Below are 19,406 nucleotides of genomic sequence, written 5' to 3'. Positions count from 1 at the left end.
TTCCTTCATCTTAAATTTTGAAGTAACAGATAACAATTGGTCTTTTATAAGAGACTTCTATTTTATAAGAGACCTCTTTTGTATAAGAGACTTCTGTTTAATGTTTGTTTGTATTAACCAGATGTTTATCAAATCCCTAATTTCCAAAACATGTAATGTATACAGTTAATGATTAAATAAGTTTTCATCTGGAATGATAAATATGTTCGGCGAGAACAGAACAACATTTACATCATCAAAGTCACATGAATCAATATGTAGTCTATGTATAATGTAGGAAACGGCTACATTTACTCCACATGGTCATGCTTGGGCATCAGTAAAAAGGGAGACTAGTTTTTCCCTAAACTTATACCAATCATTTTCTTGATTTCATATCAACAAATGATATACTTTACATCTCTGTTCCTCCATATTTATTAAAGGTTTACTCCACGTCTTAGATAAATCTTTAATCATAACAATTTATTGCACTATAATTATAGTACGGCTTTTAAGGAGGTAGACCTAGGTTAAGGGAAATAAATCTTAAAATCATCAGTACGTTTGTGTCAACCATTTTTAAAAATATATTCTAAGCTTCTAGGTTACATAGATTATTTTCAATCTGTTTCAGGTAAATGCTTAAAATATATTGATGAACTTGACTTTTACAAACGTACTGATGATTTAAAGAGTTATCTCCCTGAACCAAGGTCTACCCCCTTAAAATTAAGTAAACAACATTACCATATTAATTGTATGTGAAGGTTAGCGTTGTGATTAGAAGTTACTTCCCTTTGATATAAACACTCTTATCATTGGTATGGTCATTATTATAAATTAATTTGAATTTTTCAAATACTTAGGCTTCTCTACCTCAGTTTACCTAAGCTGTTTGACAAACTTTTAGAATTTTTAGGTCTTCAATACTTTTCTACTTCGTTCTTTATTTGGCTATTTTACTTTTTTATTCGAGCGTCACTGGTGAGTATTTTGAAGACAAAATGCGCGTCTGGCATAAAGACAAATTTCAATCTTGGTATTTATGATGCGTTTTTCTCTCCAAAGGTTAACATAGATTTTTAAAAGAGACATTTATTATTTCATTTGAACTCTTAAGCTTACATTTTGTGTATTTGTGTATTAAAATCAGTTAGAGAAAGTAATATGAGCACTGCTTAAAGTCCAATATTGAAAAGTTAGTTTCCAAGTGTAAGCGTAAGCAATATGCTTGTTCTCACAAAGCATGGATACATTTTCAATATTAAAATTAAAAGGCATGTGAACTTGTACATGTTTTATATAAATAAAGACAACAGTAGTATACCGCTGTTCAAAGATCATAAATCGATTTAGAGAAAGCAAATATGGAAAACAACGACATAACAGACACACTGATGTGCAACAAAAACAAACAACAATGCAACACACACGGAAACTAACTATAATACAGCAATTGCCATTTTCCTGACTTGGTGCAGGACATTTTAAGAAATAATCATATTGTTAAATGTGGGTTTTGTGAATTTATTTTCGTTGAATTGAGCTCAGTTGTGTTTACAATCGATAATGTCTATTTATTTAATCGGTAATCCGCTTTTCAAGATGCTATCAGCTGATTTTTTTAAATTTCATTGAATATTTCAAGTGAACATTTATTCAATAACAGGGAAATATTCGATTCAATAATAAATCTTTCTGCTCTTCAAATATGTGCAATGTGTTTGGCTTGGACTAAAAACATTTTTTTCCTTGTTGATAGGAGATACATCATATTCATTGTTTTACAATGTATAAATTCCTTGATATCTATGACATTTAAATCGAAAATATACAGACGTGATTAAGTGGCTAATTGTATAACTTCAAAATATTTATTTGTTTACTTGAATATTAACTTATCTTTAACTATTTTAGTTCCTGTTCCTATGAAAATTATTTCATTTCTCCTTTTACGTTAAACATTCTGATATATATAGATGTACGTGTACATATATTATTACTATAGGTATAGAGAATCACGGACTATTTTAAGTTCCTGTTTTTTTAAGAAAATGATTTCATTCCTTTTACGTTAAGCATTCTTATATATATAGATGTACGTGTAGATATATTATTACGGTATGTATATCTATAGTGAATCCCGGAAGACCTTCAATATACATTTTATTATCAAGTTAAAAGTCAAATCAAATTATGGTAGTCGTCATAAATTTTAAGTGGAACAAATAGGTGTTATAAATTCGTAAATCTATAATCTAAACTTTAATATGCAGCATGTTAAATGTGTTGTAGTCGGTGATGGGTGAGTTACAAATTATTTTATTAGTTATGTGTATGATCATTCTCACTATTGATAAAATAATCATATACAGAATGATATCATAATTACTTTTCTTTTGTGTTTAACAGACTGCATTAGTTGTTAAGACTTCATCATACCTTTCAGGAATATAACAGTTGTTATCCATTTTATTCGTTTGATGAGTTTGGACTTTTGATTTTGCCATTTGATTAGGGACCTTCTATTTTGAATATTCATCGGATTTCAGTATTGTTGTGCTTTTACTTTTTCGTTAATCAGATATAACACAAATAATGATATTCTTTCTTTATTGTATTTGTTTGGTTTTATAAATATTTTGATCTGAGCGTCACTGATGAGTCTTGTGTATACGAAACGCGCGTCTGGTGTATTAAATTATAATCCTGGTACCTTTGATAACTATTGTATGTTAAATAATCTTCCGTGTGTGTATTGATTTTATTAAGGCCTAGAGTATATACCATCATGTCAATATTCCTTCGTTTAGTTTATAATATAGATCCTTTTTTCTGTTACAGCAATGTAGGTAAAACGTGTTTGTTAATGGTTTATTCCAGTAATACTTTCAACGAAGACTATATTCCAACAGTGTAAGCGCACATTTAATTTTATTATCTGTTTTACATGTATTTATGAAAATAAGAAGATATGGTATGATTGCTAATGGGACAATTCGCAACTAGAGATCAAATGACATAGACGTTAACAACTATAGGTCATCGTACGGCTTTCAACAATGAGAAAACCCCATACCACATAATCAGTAATAAAAAGGCCCCGAAATGACAAGTGTAAAACAATTTAAACGAGAAAATCAACGGCCTGACTTATTCAGAAAAAAACAATGAACGAATTACAAATATGATAGATATAAGAATAAGGTTAGGTCAATTGAATCACGATTTCGTTGCTTGCATCCATACCATAAAGAAAATAAAAAAAACAAAATTCACACAACCTGTCTTCTCCCCGAAATACCAAGTTACATGAGTGTTTGTTAATTTGATTAGCGAAATATAGAGAGTGATCTGAAAGTGTAAAAGTTTCCTTATAAAGTTTTTGGTATGAAGAAGATTGTATTTGTGAGAAATGTATGAACTTTACCATTTGTCTCTCCGTGTACTGAAAGAAAATATACTTGAAATAAAAAGAATATAAACCTATGTGTATTCTTTTTTTGTATTTCGTCGTTTTAAACAAGTACGATAAAATGTATGACAATCGAAAGGGAATGTCTCTTCCTTGTTGTATTTCGCAGTAGTTGATATCATTTAGTGCGTATCACTGTAAATTCTCAGTCACTGATAGTTATCTATAAATATCTCGGAAATACGTTTATTGATTTCATTTAGTTACTATTTCCTGTGAATGTAAACATACTGTTTCGTCATTTTATTTAACAATTTACTATAAAAGAAAACTCGTGTTTCGTAGACTTCTCTTAAAGAAAATTATGTATTTCATGTTTGCACTGCTATTGAGTTTTTGTGTTCCCGTACTCTAATTTGCTGACGGCTTTTACGATTGAAGTGACCTCAACAATCAGATCTATCACCCCTCGGGTAACGCACTGGGTAAGAACAAGTGATAAACGAATAATAAAAGAAAAGATAAAAAAAAATGTGGAACTTAAAATTTGATTATTGATTCTGAATGAAAAAGTTAGTACAACAAATCATTTAAAAATCCTACATGAATTAACAAATTTAACTAACAAATGGAACCGCATGCGAACTTATCTCTCACTTTTTCACGTTTTCTTTGTTTATCAAGATTACGATCGGTAAACCTCGTCACCAAAATATGAATTTTAATTATCAGCTAATAAATGTTATGCAGATAAACCTTAAAGGGGCACTAGTTACAAGATATATAAAATATTTAAAGTTAATTTTTTTTGTTTTGTTTAATCATTAATGAAAATGAAATAGTTAAATAATAATTCGGAGCAAGTCTGAATAATTTGGTCACAATAAGCTAAGAAACACTGATGATGAATAGTTTACTTTCAACAGAATAATTCGATCTCATTAAAGTCGTATTCTTGTGAACTTCAATTTAAAACCTTAGCTAGAGAGCTATATAAAAAAACGAGAAACGAGAAACATGTATAAATTACATAAACAAACGAAAACTACTGTACATCAGATTCCTTACTTAGGACAGGTGCAAACATTTGCAGCGGGATTAAACGTTTTAATGGTATCAAACCTTCTCCCTTTTACTGAGACAATAGTATAACATCACAACATAGAAAACCACACGATCAAATATCAATTGGAAGGCTTAACTCCAAACATGGTTATAGATTAAATATGAAAATTTAAGTCTAATCGGTGAAAACAAATTTGACAGTTATTGCCCCTTTAATGCTCGTTATAAATGAAAATAATATGAATAACAAACTCATTGTTGCATGTGCATACATTTGTTCCCTCATTTCAATTTTATTGTTATTACAAGACATTGATATCATTTTAACTTAATTCCTTTCTTTTATTTTGTGTTCCAAGAAAATTTATTAAATCTCCTTCCTAAAATATTCACGAAAATGTGTATTGACTTATAAATTGCTGAAGATAGTGAACTAAGAATATTTGTTGTAGATATGATAATTATAAAGCGACTGTAATGGTGAATGACATTCCCGTGGAAATGGGATTATGGGATACTGCAGGTCAAGAGGATTACGTTCGAATCCGTCCATTATCATATCCACAAACGGTAAGTATGCATGTTTTTGTAGATTATTCGTTTAAATTAAACATTATATGTGGAAAGAAAAATAAACAACACAATCGATGGTATAACATGCTTCAACTCCGATCACAATCTGTGGTTTTTTTCAATATTGAAAGAAGCCAAATTGGCAATCAAAACTGTTTCAATAGTTGAAAAACGTAAATTGTCAAATAAAAACGATGGAAAGACAAAGAGTCAATAACGTATTAAACAAGAGGAAATAATTACAAGTCACACACCATCCCAATACATAGTACCTGTATTCAGTTGCTCTTTTGGAGTTTGGCACCATGGCTAGATCCCAATCGACGGATTCTGCACTATGCTAATAATAAACCGCATATTCAAGAAAAGTTACGTTTTGAGATGCTATCAAAGAAAAGATACAAGTGTAACAAACAGAATTTATCCATTTTCACCAACTATACACTTATTTCAGACTGTAAACAAAATCATTGTGTGGTCCGTGAAATTTACGCGACACGTAATTACTAGATTTATTTCTCTTGACTGGGCGGGGTTTAGGAAGTTTGCGTATTTAAGACCAGTCTATCTATAGACAGGAGTTTTGGGATAAACTCATCAATGAAATTCCAGTTATTCGTCCAATATCATACACTCAGTTCTTTTGTATATACGTTTGGTGACACTGATAGGTGATTAGAATTTAATAATAATTATAACGACAATCATCCTTATCACACTCATCTTAAAATAGACTGTCCTTATGCAAATTAAATCATTAGCCTCCGCCCGATCAGTTGAAATAACATTGGTAATAACAACTGTGTAAATAACCGTCCAATTACTTTGTATCAGGCACATCTAAGTCACATTCGTGCAGTTTTGTTTTTTGTAGGATTTTGTTTATGAACTAACTAATTTTTAAACTTTAACATGTTTTAATGACAAAACTAAGGCCTATTGTGGCGACAAATAATTGTTTTCGTCGAAACTTACCCTTTTTAAACTTTAATTGAAAACAGACGTTTTCGAAAACACTTTACAACACGATTCTTTTTTAAATGATTTACGTTTTCTTTATCTTTTGTTGCTGATAATTTAAAGAAAAACAACAATAAAGATGTTTTCATCTCCCAACTGAACTTTACAAAAATGATATTCAGTTCGTTAATAATTTAACAATTTATTAAAAATGGGAATCCGCACACAAAAGACGAATGATGCTTGCCATAATGCATCGGATAAGAAGTTTTGACACTGCGTGAATTGATCAGAGATAAACATTGTGTAAATAAAATACGCAAAAACATTAATGATGTGGCATTTGAATGAGTTGGACGACAGCAAACATTAATTAGGGAATCATCTCATGCTAAATGTATCATGTAATCATCAACTGAAATACATAATCCAGCGGAGCTTAGAGGTGACATATATTGTACAAATGAATATTATGTACATATATATACATAGCTGATATTTAGAACAGTTTAAAAATATACCTAAATAACTATTATTTTATTTTTAGGATGTATTCCTTGTTTGTTTTTCATTGGTTTATCGATCTAGTTTTGATAACATACTTCACCAAGTAAGTATTTGCAGCTAAGCGGAGGTAAGGTGTGTTGTGACCATTTTTTTCATTTTGGGTCAGTTCTTCTGTTAGCATATCATAAACCAGACACTGAATTTCAGTTAATCTTTACGGCAGAGATCAAAAGTAAAATAACAACAATACTGAGCTCCGTGAAAAATCAAAACAGAAGTCCTTATCAAACGGCAAAATCAAATGCTCAAACTCATCAAGCGATTACAAGGGATAACAGTTGTCATATTCCTGACTTCGTATAGACATTTCCTGATGTAGAATACGGTAAATGTAGCCTAATATACCACTTTCTAGTTCATCCGTCACCGGAAAAAATCGTCAATTGTGCGCGCCTTTATGACGTCATTTACCAGATAGAGGAGATCGCCTGTATTCCTGCACTATTCAATTAAAGTTCATCAAGCGTCATAGTGATCGTCATCAAGATAAACTTGAAATAATGTTTGTTTTGTAAGTACTTCTTCACAATTCCCTAAAGACAGCAGTGCTGATTGTCAATTATGAGAATTTAATTTGCCGAATAGTTCGTGCAAAATAGCATTATAGTTTTCCAACCTAGACTTGCTTATCATTGGAACGGAAGTGACGATGCTTCTAAACGCACGACTGATGTTCACTAAAATCAGAGTTTTTGACGGAAATGCATCGAACTCTAAAGTTTTTAGATAGCTTATCATTGATTCAAACTAATAATTAAGAATTCAAAGTGAACAAAATTCCGTCAGGTTAAAAAAAATCATATTGCAGCCAAACATAGATAGATAGATAATTTTATTATTTACCAATCATGGTGCCCAAAATTTGAGCTATACAATTGAGTGAATTACAAAATTAAGCACAGAAAATAATGAGAATGATAACAGTACATTTAAACAAAAACCAAAAAAATACACATGAATACAAATGCACACTAATTAATCTGATATAAACCAAGTTCATGAAGTTATTGACAAAACGTATGTGTAACTTGGTTAGTTATATTGAAGTTCCAACATTCATTTTTGCAGTGGATTCCTGAAGTCAGACACCACTGCTCAAGAACACCAATATTGTTAGTTGGTACAAAACTTGACATTCGACAAGAACCAGGAAATTCGTCGCATATTGAGAAAAATACTCGCCCAATATCATTCAGTGAGGGACAATCTTTAGCAAGACGAATAGATGCTGTCAGATATTTAGAATGTTCTGCAAAGACTCAAGAAGGGCTTCAGTCTGTGTTTGAAGAGGCTGCAAAAGCTGTGTTATTTCCGTCTAATCACAAACCAAAACGAAGATCATGCATTCTATTGTGATTCCACTAAAGTTGTGTTTACTAATATATATAATGTTTTATTTGTATACTTTGTTCAAACTATAATTCTAAGATTGTTTTTATTCTTGTTAAACAATAATTAAACAATTCTATCGAAATTGAATGATTTATTCAATACCATTACTAATTCTCAAAACTGATCACACGGGGACCATAATTATGCCCTTAACTGGAAGATGTGATATCGACCCTAGAGTTCACTATTGTCTATGACCTTTGACACACCAATCGATTAAAAGAAATAAACGATAAGCTAGATCAAACATATTTAGAGAAAGAATAGCCATGCATTGAACGTATACAGTGAAACCTGATTAAACCGAACCCTGAATAAACCGGAAACCTGTCCAATCCAAACTTGTTCTGAAGACCAATCATATCACATTTTATGCATTGTGAACCTGATGAAACCGAATACCTGCCAAAACCGAACAAAATCTCAAGTCCCGAAAGGGCTCGGTTTAATCAGGTTTCACTGTATTTGTAAAATCTTGTTTTGGTTTATCTTTAATGAAGTATTGAACGTATTCAATTTGTTAGTCCCCGAGGGTATCACCAGCCCAGTAGCCAGTACTCCGGTGATGGCATGAATATACGGATTTTTGTGTTATTTAATTTGCTGTTACAAAATGTTAAAAATTATTATAAATTAAGGAATATATCTCCCTCATGCAAAGCTCTGATTCCTTCCACGGATTTGGCTATACTTTTTGGACCTTTTGGATTATAGCTCTTCATCTTTTATATAAGCTTTGGATTTCAAATATTTTGGCCACGAGCATCACTGAAGAGACATGTATTGTCGAAATGCGCATCTGGTGCAACAAAATTGGTACCGTTAATTTTATTATTCTTTAGTTTTCTATGTTGTGTCATATATACTATTGTTTGCCCGTTTCTCTTTTTCATTTTTAGCGATGCCGTTGTCAGTTTATTTTCGATTTATGAGTTTGACTGTCCCTCTGGTATCTTTCGTCCCTCTTTGTAAATTTTAAAATTGTTTGTGTATATGCACATTGAACATTTGAATAAAATTTTCTGACGTCAGACACACAGATCAATAAATGTGTTTGTAGATAGATGTTTTTTGTGTTCTGTTAAATTGTTCCTTTTAAAATTGTTATACGATGATGACTGATGTACCCATATTTTGACTATTTTATTAATTGTGTTTGTTTAGTAAACGCATCAATGTAAATACCACGGACTTTGATGAGTGAGAGGGTTAGCGCTATAAAACCAGGTTTAATCCACCATTTTCTACATTTTAAAATGCCTGTACGAAGTCAGAAATATGTCAGTTCTTGTCCATTCGTTTTTAATGCGTTTTGTTATTTGATTTTGCCATGTGAATATTGACTTTCCGAAGTGATTTATGTATGAACATTTATGACAGTTGATATTTTATCGTATGTTTTTCTTTGTTGTGATGTTATGCTATTGTTTCAGAAAAAGGGAGAAGGTTTGGATCCATTAAAACGTTTAATCCCGCTGCAAATGTTTGCACCTGTCCTAAGTCAGGAATCTGATGTACAGTAGTTGTCGTTTGTTTATGTAATATATACGTGTTTCTCGTTTCTCGTTTTGTTTATATAGATTAGACCGTTGGTTTTCCCGTTTGAATGGTTTTACACTAGTAATTTTGGGGCCCTTTATAGCTTGTTGTTCGGTGTGAGCCAAGGCTCCGTGTTGAAGGCCGTACTTTAACCTATAATGGTTTACTTTTTAAATTGTTATTTGTATGGAGAGTTGTCTCATTGGCACTCACACCACATCTTCCTATATCTAAGCGTTAGAATATGCAGCTGCATTTTACTTTAAATGACCCTAGAAACCGACGCATGCCAGTACAATCTATCTGTTCCATATACCACATTTTTGATGTTATTCTTTTTGACATAAATATTACCGTCTCGAACTCCAGCTGGAAAAGAAGAAGAGAAATATTGTCCAATGGAAATTTGTTTTTCTTTGACCATTTGCATGGATGGATGATAGAAAATAAGCAGCCAGATTAAGTTTTTTGTTTATTGAAATGCTGTTTTGAACTCTAGAATAGATGTGTCCATGTGTCTTCTTGAACCTGTATTGTCATTTGGTGATGAAGATGCCGGTGATTATTTCTGTGGAGAGAGTAATATAATTCTCGTGAGTGCTTTTTGTGGCGTGTACGAATGTCAAGGAAAAAATACACCGAAGAGGATATCACTGCCATGCTAGAATTTTAATTTGACAAAATATTTGTTGAATTTGGAGGTTTAGTCTTCCAACAGACCATTGGAATCCCAATGGGTACCAATTGCGCTCCTCTACTTGCAGATTTGTTTTTTTTTATTCCTATGAAGCAAAATTTATCCAAGGGCTTGTACAGAAAGGAGAAAAGAAATTAGCCCAGTCTTTTAATTTCACATTTCGGTGTATTGATGATGTACTGTCTCTTAATAATAATATATTCAGTGATCACTTACATTTAATATATCCAAGTGAGCTTGAAATTAAAGATACTACCAACACAGATAAATCTGCTTCATATTTACACCTTTTTCTCGAAATGACTAAGGATGGTAGGTTGAATACCAAAATTTATGACAAACGCGATGATTTTAATTTTCCTAAAGTCAACTTTCCATTTCTGTATTGAGCCCAAGCCGTGACCTTTTTCTGACCATGATAGTGACTGAAAAGGACAACAAATCATGTTCCGGCATAAAACAAAATACTATGAGTCTTTTTTTTTCACTTTTTATGAAATCAAAAGCACATTACTTATAAGACTAAAACAACTGGCAAAATAAAATATCCGAAGTTTGTTGTTATAACACAGTAGATGTGTTTGAATTACAAAGTATCAGATAATGGTCTAGTTGTATGCAAATCTAATCATTTTTTGATAAATGCCTCTACCCCTTGATACACAAAATCTGGCACCCTTACCGACACTTTATCTTTAATTTGATGAAAAACTTGTTTTAAAACCAGTAGATTTTAACTAAGAAATTGCTATTTGGTTAAATTCCATGACAAAAATTTGATTCCATATGAATCATATGGGGAAGTCCGTCAAAAGTAGTTTTCATCCAGACATTTGCATATGAAGCCTCAAAATCTGCAACACGGAAAACTAGTGAGAGGTGTTTGAGAAAACAGAGCACTAAAAACGTTTACTTCAGCTTGAAGGAAATAGATTATGATTGGGTTCTTTCCGTGCAATACATTACACAATGTATATGGTACTAAAAACTCTCATAAAAGAAATTTTGATACTTGAACTTACCTTTATCGTTTTTCTTCGCTTCAAAATCGCAAGCCCGTGTCAAACATAGCCGACTCCCCACATGTGGCGTTCCACACGGTGTACACGAGGAATCGTACACAGCTGGTACTTGTTGAGATATATAAACACCATAAATATCCGATGATGACAAGGAAATGTCACCATCGAAAAAGGGGTAATTAACAATAGGAAATAAAAAATAATTATATTTTGGTTATAAATTCATAAAGTTCCCTATATGACAAAGGCCACAAGATTAACAATGCTAAGGCTTTAAAAAGTTACTAGAATGCATTGATGTTTTTCACTCTCTACAGGGAAAACGGTACTATTTATTCTGCCATAGGCGACAATACTTACATTTTCTAATTTTACCACTTTTTATAAAAAAAAACCTGGATAAAACAGTTATGTGTGGTGTTAGTACTTTATTACTCTATTTTAAAAATTGAAGTCAAATAGTATCATGACCAATTTCCAACGGAGCTTGTTTATGTTATCCATGCCCACCGTCATTTTGCAGCAAATTTATAAAATTTTGAAAGCCTTTTCGAATAATTCTCTAGAAAATATTTCAATAGGTTTTAAAATTTATATTGTAAATATAAACACTGCAGTTATTCATAGACAAATAAAAAATATAGTGTACCCTTACATCCAATAACGGCGCTCCTAAGTTGACTTCCTTCACCTAGGGTACACAAAAGGCCAACCTAATGCTAGTAAAATGTAATACTACCGTTTTCCCTACACCAGGGTATGAATGTTCTCAATTTAGCTGACGTTGTTGCGTATGCTACATTGTAATATCCCACATAGCCATAGACAGCCTTTATTAGTGCATTATAAATTGATAAACCATAAAACACAATTTGGACCAAGACATGCAAGACAACCAATCTAAAGACATCTCGGACTATTTTAAAGCCCAGTTTGTAAAGACAAAACAAATACAAGGATAAATCAAATAGTAATAAATCGTTCAAATTTTGTTTCAAACTTGTTACGTATAATTTGTATTTAAAGTTGTCCAAGAATTGTTGTACCCGATTTATTTATTCAAACACCTATAACTGTCATGTTGGATATCAAGATATATATAAAAAAAATCCTTGTATGTTACTTAATATGTTCTATAGTTTTTTTATAATAAGTGTTTGCCAACTTTTTCGACTCTCCTTCTTTTTTACAATTACTTTTTACTCTGTTTTAAAAGAATGTCGTACTTCCAAGATTGAATAATTATAAAATATAATCTAACTTTAGTATAGGGGATTTCCATTTCTACTTTAAATTTGTGCCTTAATTCTCGCTTTAAATGTTTACTTAAGATATGTTCCGGTTGTATAAATACTATCCAACTAAAATCGTTTTAATCATAGATATCTAAATATAGGGTTTATTATCATATTATAAATATAATATTCAAATCGTTGTGTTTATACTCATAATAAACAGATAATGGCCAAAAATATCAAGTGTGTTGTAGTAGGAGACGGGTATGTTTTTACTTATAAAATTTATTTAATGTCTTAACTTAACTTTTCATTCAAAAGATAATAAATAGTAAATTAATAGTTAGATATCAATACGTTTATTTAAAGCTTAAAATGTGGAAGATATTTTTTACGTTAATTTGATGTTCAAAATTTTAAATCATTTAAAACACCAAGTATTATCTACCCCAAGGCACAGCACGCACAGAACAGATTCACAGACAATGATCAAAACAAAAATTGTGTTGAAGTCTGTAAATATTATGACTGATATAAAGAATAGCTGTGAATTGTTCAATTATCAAATCTGTTTTGTACACTATCATTCTTCAAGAAATCAAGTTAGCACACTTCTCAAATGTCAAAATCATTCAAATACCCCAAGATGCTTTAACCTCATGACAAAGATTGACTTACTTGCTTCGTAACATCATTTGGATTTGGTTTGTCAACGCAAAGGAAGTGGCTTAAAGACTTTAAGTGCATATAAAAACAATTGATATCTCGGAATATAAAATTTGTAGGAGGAGTTACATATAAAAAGTGTTAAAAGAGAAGATTTCCTACGTATTAACTGCAATTGCTTCCTTAATCCAAATGTGTAAACTTTGTTTTTTGACAATATGTAGCAATGCATGCAAAGCAAAGAGAGAGAGAGAGAGAGAGAGAGAGAGAGAGAGAGAGAGAGATATATAACAAAAAAATATGTAAATACATTGCCTTTTTTCGTTACAGAGCTGTTGGTAAAACTTGTCTGTTGACTTGCTATGCAACTGATACCTTCCCCGAGACATATGTACCAACTATGTAAGTATTTAGCTTGTACAACAATGTACCTAATTAATCAATTGACAGCGGGGCATCTTCATTTGCGGTTAAGCGAAAATTCTACAAGAGTCACACATGTTTCCTTTATTCTCCAAAAAGAGTGCAACATTTATTTTTGAGCCATGCTGATTGTATACAATCTCCAGCACAAAGTTCATATCCGCTTTGTATACGTTCCGCAATGCCCAACTTAATATGCGTGTGCAATCTGCGTAGTCTGGAACAAAACGAATATAAACAAGGCGTACAAGATTGGGAATACTAGTATATTCAGATGAAGAAGAACGTATTACTCTACTTTTGGGTATATCTGGACCTATTAAATTGGGCATCAATTTTGAATTGACATTTAGTCGTTATGCTTCTTTGTTTTAAATGATTCAAACTGTTTAGATTTTCAGTTACAGTGCATTTGACAATGCCATTGAAAAACATATAAAAGAGACTGGAGTATATAGCTTAACTTTTTCGCTACATCTATTCTACTCTCTAATTCTACTACAACGAGTGATGGTCTGAACATGTTGAATAAGATTTTCACTTTCTGCGTCTGCACGCAAAATCAAGGAATTAGAGAGTTATATATTATAATCTTGTCAAAATGGTGCCGAATTACCTGTTACAAATTCAAATATTTAACTATTAGTATTCATAACATATGTCATATATTCTTTACTGTCAGTAAAAATTCATATTAATGTACCACTAACTTTTATTTGAGTAGATTTGATAACTATTCCACGACGGTTTGGGTTAACCAGATACCAGTTCAGTTGGGTTTATGGGATACAGCTGGACAAGAAGATTATGACAGGTTACGCCCCTTGTCATACCCTTTGACGGTACGTGGCTGTGTTAAACATTTTATGTAAAGAGTCTACGACGTCATTATTATTACTTTTAAGAAAAAGGTGAAAAATTGTATTTAAATGAAAAAATTCAGTAAAATATCGAAATATTACATTGATAATTGAAATATAATACGAAAGAGTTTCTTGAATGAATAGCAAATAAAATGGCTTCAATTTTTTTTAGGATGTTTTCGTGTTATGTTATAGTGTTGACAACAAAGCAAGTTTTCAAAATATCAAGTCAAAGGTTAGTTTGTAAAGTTAACGATATCGTAAAGAATTGACCATGTTTCAATCATATTTTAACGCAACGTTGGCTATGCACGCTTCGCCTTGTAAGCGAAGCGTGAACAAAATGATCTCTTTTTAAATCAAATAAATTGATTTTAATTTATGAAGACTATGTTACATTAGACACATTGTACGCTTGGTATCACCTTATTTTGATCCAAAATATAAAAATAGCATCAGACACCTTCTTAGGGAGCTGCCATTTGATTTTTATGAGGGGCTAGGATGAAATTTGAAAAAATAGGCAGGACAAGAGTTTTGAGTTAAAAAAAAAGGCAGGATGAGGCACTTGCCAAAAAAAAAAGTCAGGACGACAATTTAGGTAAAAAAAAGTCAGGATAAACTAAAAAAAAAATAAAATGGTAGCTCCCTTACCATTTATCACGTCGGTAGGTCTTCCGTCTCACGAGAATTGAGAACTAAGTATTAAACAGTAGTGATTAATCTCATTAAGAACAGATATCATCATTGTTGTAAAACTTCATTATTTCAATAGGTTTTTAAATTTATGAGAAGTACATTTACAGAAAGTGACAGCTTAAATGAAGTCCATCAACATAAAAAATAAAGTAGTAACCGTCAATTGATGGTCATCATTCCGTGTGGAAGGGTACAAATGTAGATACAATCACCAGCTTCTATAGATGGGGGTCTTCAATATCAATATTCTTTGATATTTTATAAAATGTTAATCTTTAATGTTTATACTAAGGCTTTTCTACCTCAGGCATATATTACCTTAGCTCTATTTGGAAATTTTTTTAGGAATTTTGGTCCTCAATGCTCTTCAACTTCGTACTTTATTTGGCCTTTTTAACTTTTTTGGATTCGAGCGTCACTGATGAGTCTTTTGTAGACGAAACGCGCATCTGGCGTATATACTAAATTTAGTCCTGGTATCTATGATGAGTTTATTTAGTATTATCATTATTCTCTCAAATGATTCTTCTTTTGTGGGTCCCTTTTCTCCATATTTTCTTTCTTCCACATATTGTTTTCTACTATATAAATCCCATCCAGACCCTCTTTAATGTATAAAATCGAGAATAATGGTTCCTTGACAAAAAAAAAATAAACTGACAATTCATTATGTATTATTTTCAGTGGTATCCCGAAGTTTCACATCATTGTCCAGATGTCCCAATCGTACTGGTGGCTACCAAAACAGACTTAAGAAAAAAATCCATAAAATCTAAAAATAAATCAAAAGAAATTAGTGAAACAGTTTCAATTGAAAAAGGACAAGCTCTAGCCAATGAAATTAAAGCTGTAAAATACTTGGAGTGTTCCGCACGAAATATGCACGGAGTAAAAGCAGTTTTCGACGAAGTAATAAAGGTAGTAATTGTACCACATAAACGGAAATATTCTAGAGAGCGCAGATGTAAAATGTTGTAGTAGAGTTGCATCTTGTGTACATGTCAATCGGCCATCCTCGGGTGAATCCGCTACTGGTCTTCCTAAATGAAGGTACGGAATCGGCCGAGTTCTGACGGATGGTGTATATGCAAGTCAGTTTGAGCTCAGTGGCTGTCTGGGAAATTCTTATGTGATTTTAAAAATCCATCCAGTTGATTCCTTAAAGATAAAGTTACAGCAACTTAAACATTATCTTTCAGAGGAAGTAGATACAATAATGTACTAGTAGATGTTTTGCCATTACAAGAGTTTTAAAGAAGAAATATTAAACTCAAATAGTGAATTTATTTTTGTATTTACTGATCATGCTTAAAAGAACAGTGGAAGACATTTTTTGTATGTATTTGTTACTAAATGGTTGAAAAAAATATATAATTATATGCTGTTTTTTAAAGACCGACAGTTCGATTCTATTTAAAATCGTTTTCTGGTTTATTTGTTGTAAAAAATCAAACACTAATTAATACCGCTACGTGGATTATTAATACCGCTAGGTGGATTATCATATAATAGGTATTGAACAGTAAACGTATTCTAATAAAGACATATTTAATAGATATAAGAAGATATGGCATGAGTGCCAATGAGACCACTCTCCATTCATTTAGTTTTATTCTATTGCTAAGCCCTTCGCAAAATTATATTTGTGATGGCTTATACAAAGTAAATAACACTTTGTAAATGTTTCACGTCCGAAGCAACCTTCATCAGAACACTCAAAGCAAACAAAAACCATAGCCACGTATGTACAAATTCAGAAACACGTTAAGATCTATAAGACGAAAATGGACCAAAACATAATTGCCAGATCTATATATAAAGGTCAATTTTGTCAGAGTACAATAAGATATGGTATATTTGGCTTTGAACTTGATATGTTCATATATACGATGCAAAACAAAGCCTCCATAGTCGGATCATGGGGCGGGCATGGGATTTCCCCCTTTTGTGGGAAAAATTTGGTTGATTATATAGGGAATCACTGAAGCATGACCTGGAGCGGGCCCCCCTTAGGTCAGTCAGTGCCCCCTCCCCTTTATGAAAAGTTTTGGATACGCCACTGACCTTAAAAGTAAACAAAGTTTCTGGAGGTTACAATAATGGTCGTCATAGATAGACGACAGTCTGGTTGGAGATAGCAGAACAAATACTAATTGGTAGAAAAAAAAATAGATATAAAAAGAATAGAAAATAATGCGATGCTTAAAATATATTAAGAAATAGGGAATAAAGAGGTCTTACATATATAGAAAAGAGAATAAGGAGTACTTAGAGATAGAAACTAGAGAATAAAAGGGTGCTTAAATATGAAGAATAGAGAATAATGGACAAAATTTATAAAGAATAAAAAAAAATGGCTTAAAGGATAACAAAATGTTTTTTGATTTTTTCTTGAATTCAACAGTGCTTCAAAATAAGATGGAGTTTCAACAAATGGAAAAACAACAAAAAGGGAGTTATAAATCACTGTACAGATATCATAAATCAACAAAACCATTACATTGTTTTCAGCAAATAGAGGAGTTGTGGCTTGGTTGCTTTCCAGTTGTAGCTAACAAGGGTTACCCTAGACTCAGAAATGTAAGAAAAAGGAGAGACCAGAAAAAACAGGATTTAGTCGCTTGACTATATATATAAAGTGTATCCTGCTTTATATTTAAAAAAGAAAGAAGTTATGGACTAAGCCAGAGCGAGCGGAGTTTTGAGACATAAGAATAACAGAGTAGATGCAGGGCCACTATATATATATAGGTTTATCTGCCAGCTTTGCATCTGCCTACGAAAATGTATGCCTAGCTTACATGTACGTTGGGACTTGAACCCGCATCCGTTTACTCCACTGTCCTCTATGAATACGTATAAAAATTAATTGAATGCAAAAAATACAGCTGTGATTTTAACATAGAAAATTGACACTGTAGACCCCTTAATTTTTTATCGAGACCTAGCTAGACCTTTTTAAGGCAAAGTGTATTAAATAACTCTTGAAAGCAATACAATACCACCATTAAATTCTAACATATTACCTGTTAAACAATAGCACAAAACATTGATGTTATAATTTTCTAAAGAACGGGATGATTAAGTTTTTACGATAAACGTACACAAATGTGATGGAAATAGATACACAGGTAGGCTTTCTGACTGCATATTAATTGATGATCTGAACCGAAGCAGAACAGAAATCGATACAGCTGTTTGATGTGACGATGACCTTGATGTGACGATGACCTTGATACAATGTAGCTAGACTGAGAAAATGTTTGTCACACCTGATCGGCCTTTAGCGTAGGTATCAAGCCAGGGGACAGCACTCGTCAGTTTATCTTCATAGCTAACTAAGTAAGGTAAGAATGTATATGCTAGCTGCAATAAGTGAAATTAGGCATTAAGCTTAAATCCTAGGCAATAAGCTAACGCCTAGGCATTAAGTTATTGCCTGAAATTTTCAGACATTATTAGAGCTTATTTCCTGAAATCTAATGATGATTATTCAACCCATTGCCGAACATAATTTTAGGCACTATAAGTAGAATTGATATTTTATGATTTATTCTTAATATTAAGTAGTTTCTTAATTATATTTCTTCTCATATATGTTATGATGGTATGATACTAAACCCCTAACGGGAAGGATTGTGCCTGATGTTCATATGATGAAATCATAATCTTTCAGTCAGTTTAATTGAAGTCTGGAGCTGGCATGTCAGTTAACTGCTAGTAGTCTGTTGTTATTTATGTATTATTGTCATTTTGTTTATTTTCTTTGGTTACATCTTCTGACATGAGACTTCTCTTGAACAGAATTTTAATGTGCGTATTGTTATGCGTTTACTTTTCTACATTGGTTAGAGGTATAGGGGGAGGGTTGAGATCTCACAAACATGTTTAACCCCGCCGTATTTTTGCGCCTGTCCCAAGTCAGGAGCCTCTGGCCTTTGTTAGTCTTGTATTATTTTAATTTTAGTTTCTTGTGTACAATTTGGAAATAAGTATGGCGTTCATTATCACTGGACTAGTATATATTTGTTTAGGGGCCAGCTGAAGGACGCCTCCGGGTGCGGGAATTTCTCGCTACATTGAAGACCTGTTGGTGACCCTCTGCTGTTGTTTTTTATTTGGTCGGGTTGTTGTCTCTTTGACACATTCCCCATTTCCATTTTTAATTTTATCCTAATATTAATATACATTCGTTTGACAGATCTTCGAATTTTAGTTTTTTTTTCATATTCAAAACGGAATTAACTGATCAAACTATTTTGTGTTTTTAAAAAATGGAAATAGGTTTTAAAAAAGTGATTGTATCCA

At 32.0% G+C, this 19,406-nt stretch overlaps 2 protein-coding genes across 2 annotated transcripts; both read left to right on the top strand.

The window, feature by feature from the left end:
• Positions 1 to 2,047: 2,047 nt before the first annotated feature.
• Positions 2,048 to 8,036, top strand: LOC143044266 (ras-related C3 botulinum toxin substrate 2-like). Its single transcript, XM_076216194.1, has 5 exons — positions 2,048 to 2,287; positions 2,827 to 2,898; positions 4,915 to 5,032; positions 6,543 to 6,605; positions 7,631 to 8,036. The coding sequence occupies exons 1-5, from the start codon at positions 2,253 to 2,255 to the stop codon at positions 7,916 to 7,918; spliced, it is 576 nt and encodes a 191-aa protein (XP_076072309.1). The 5' UTR covers positions 2,048 to 2,252; the 3' UTR covers positions 7,919 to 8,036.
• Positions 8,037 to 12,620: 4,584 nt separating this feature from the next.
• Positions 12,621 to 16,517, top strand: LOC143044264 (ras-related protein ced-10-like). The gene is made up of 5 exons (XM_076216192.1): positions 12,621 to 12,711; positions 13,444 to 13,515; positions 14,261 to 14,378; positions 14,572 to 14,634; positions 15,783 to 16,517. Exons 1-5 carry the CDS (start codon positions 12,674 to 12,676, stop codon positions 16,074 to 16,076), a joined length of 585 nt encoding a protein of 194 aa, XP_076072307.1. The 5' UTR covers positions 12,621 to 12,673; the 3' UTR covers positions 16,077 to 16,517.
• The last annotated feature ends 2,889 nt before the right edge of the window (positions 16,518 to 19,406 follow it).

Source organism: Mytilus galloprovincialis, chromosome 9 (assembly GCF_965363235.1).
Source record: "Mytilus galloprovincialis chromosome 9, xbMytGall1.hap1.1, whole genome shotgun sequence".
Lineage (NCBI taxonomy): Eukaryota > Metazoa > Mollusca > Bivalvia > Mytilida > Mytilidae > Mytilus > Mytilus galloprovincialis.
Note: the sequence above shows the minus strand (reverse complement) of the source record. Positions and strands in the feature narration are given on the sequence as shown.

Bases quoted from the DNA above. Each gene is read 5' to 3' on its own strand.
- LOC143044266 (XM_076216194.1), top strand. From the start codon at position 2,253: ATGCAGCATGTTAAATGTGTTGTAGTCGGTGATGG. The intron at 2,899-4,914 runs GTAAGCGCACAT...TATTTGTTGTAG, and splicing joins GAAGACTATATTCCAACAGT to ATATGATAATTATAAAGCGA. The intron at 6,606-7,630 runs GTAAGTATTTGC...TCATTTTTGCAG, and splicing joins TTGATAACATACTTCACCAA to TGGATTCCTGAAGTCAGACA.
- LOC143044264 (XM_076216192.1), top strand. From the start codon at position 12,674: ATGGCCAAAAATATCAAGTGTGTTGTAGTAGGAGACGG. The intron at 12,712-13,443 runs GTATGTTTTTAC...TTTTCGTTACAG, and splicing joins TGTGTTGTAGTAGGAGACGG to AGCTGTTGGTAAAACTTGTC. The intron at 14,379-14,571 runs GTACGTGGCTGT...AATTTTTTTTAG, and splicing joins CCTTGTCATACCCTTTGACG to GATGTTTTCGTGTTATGTTA.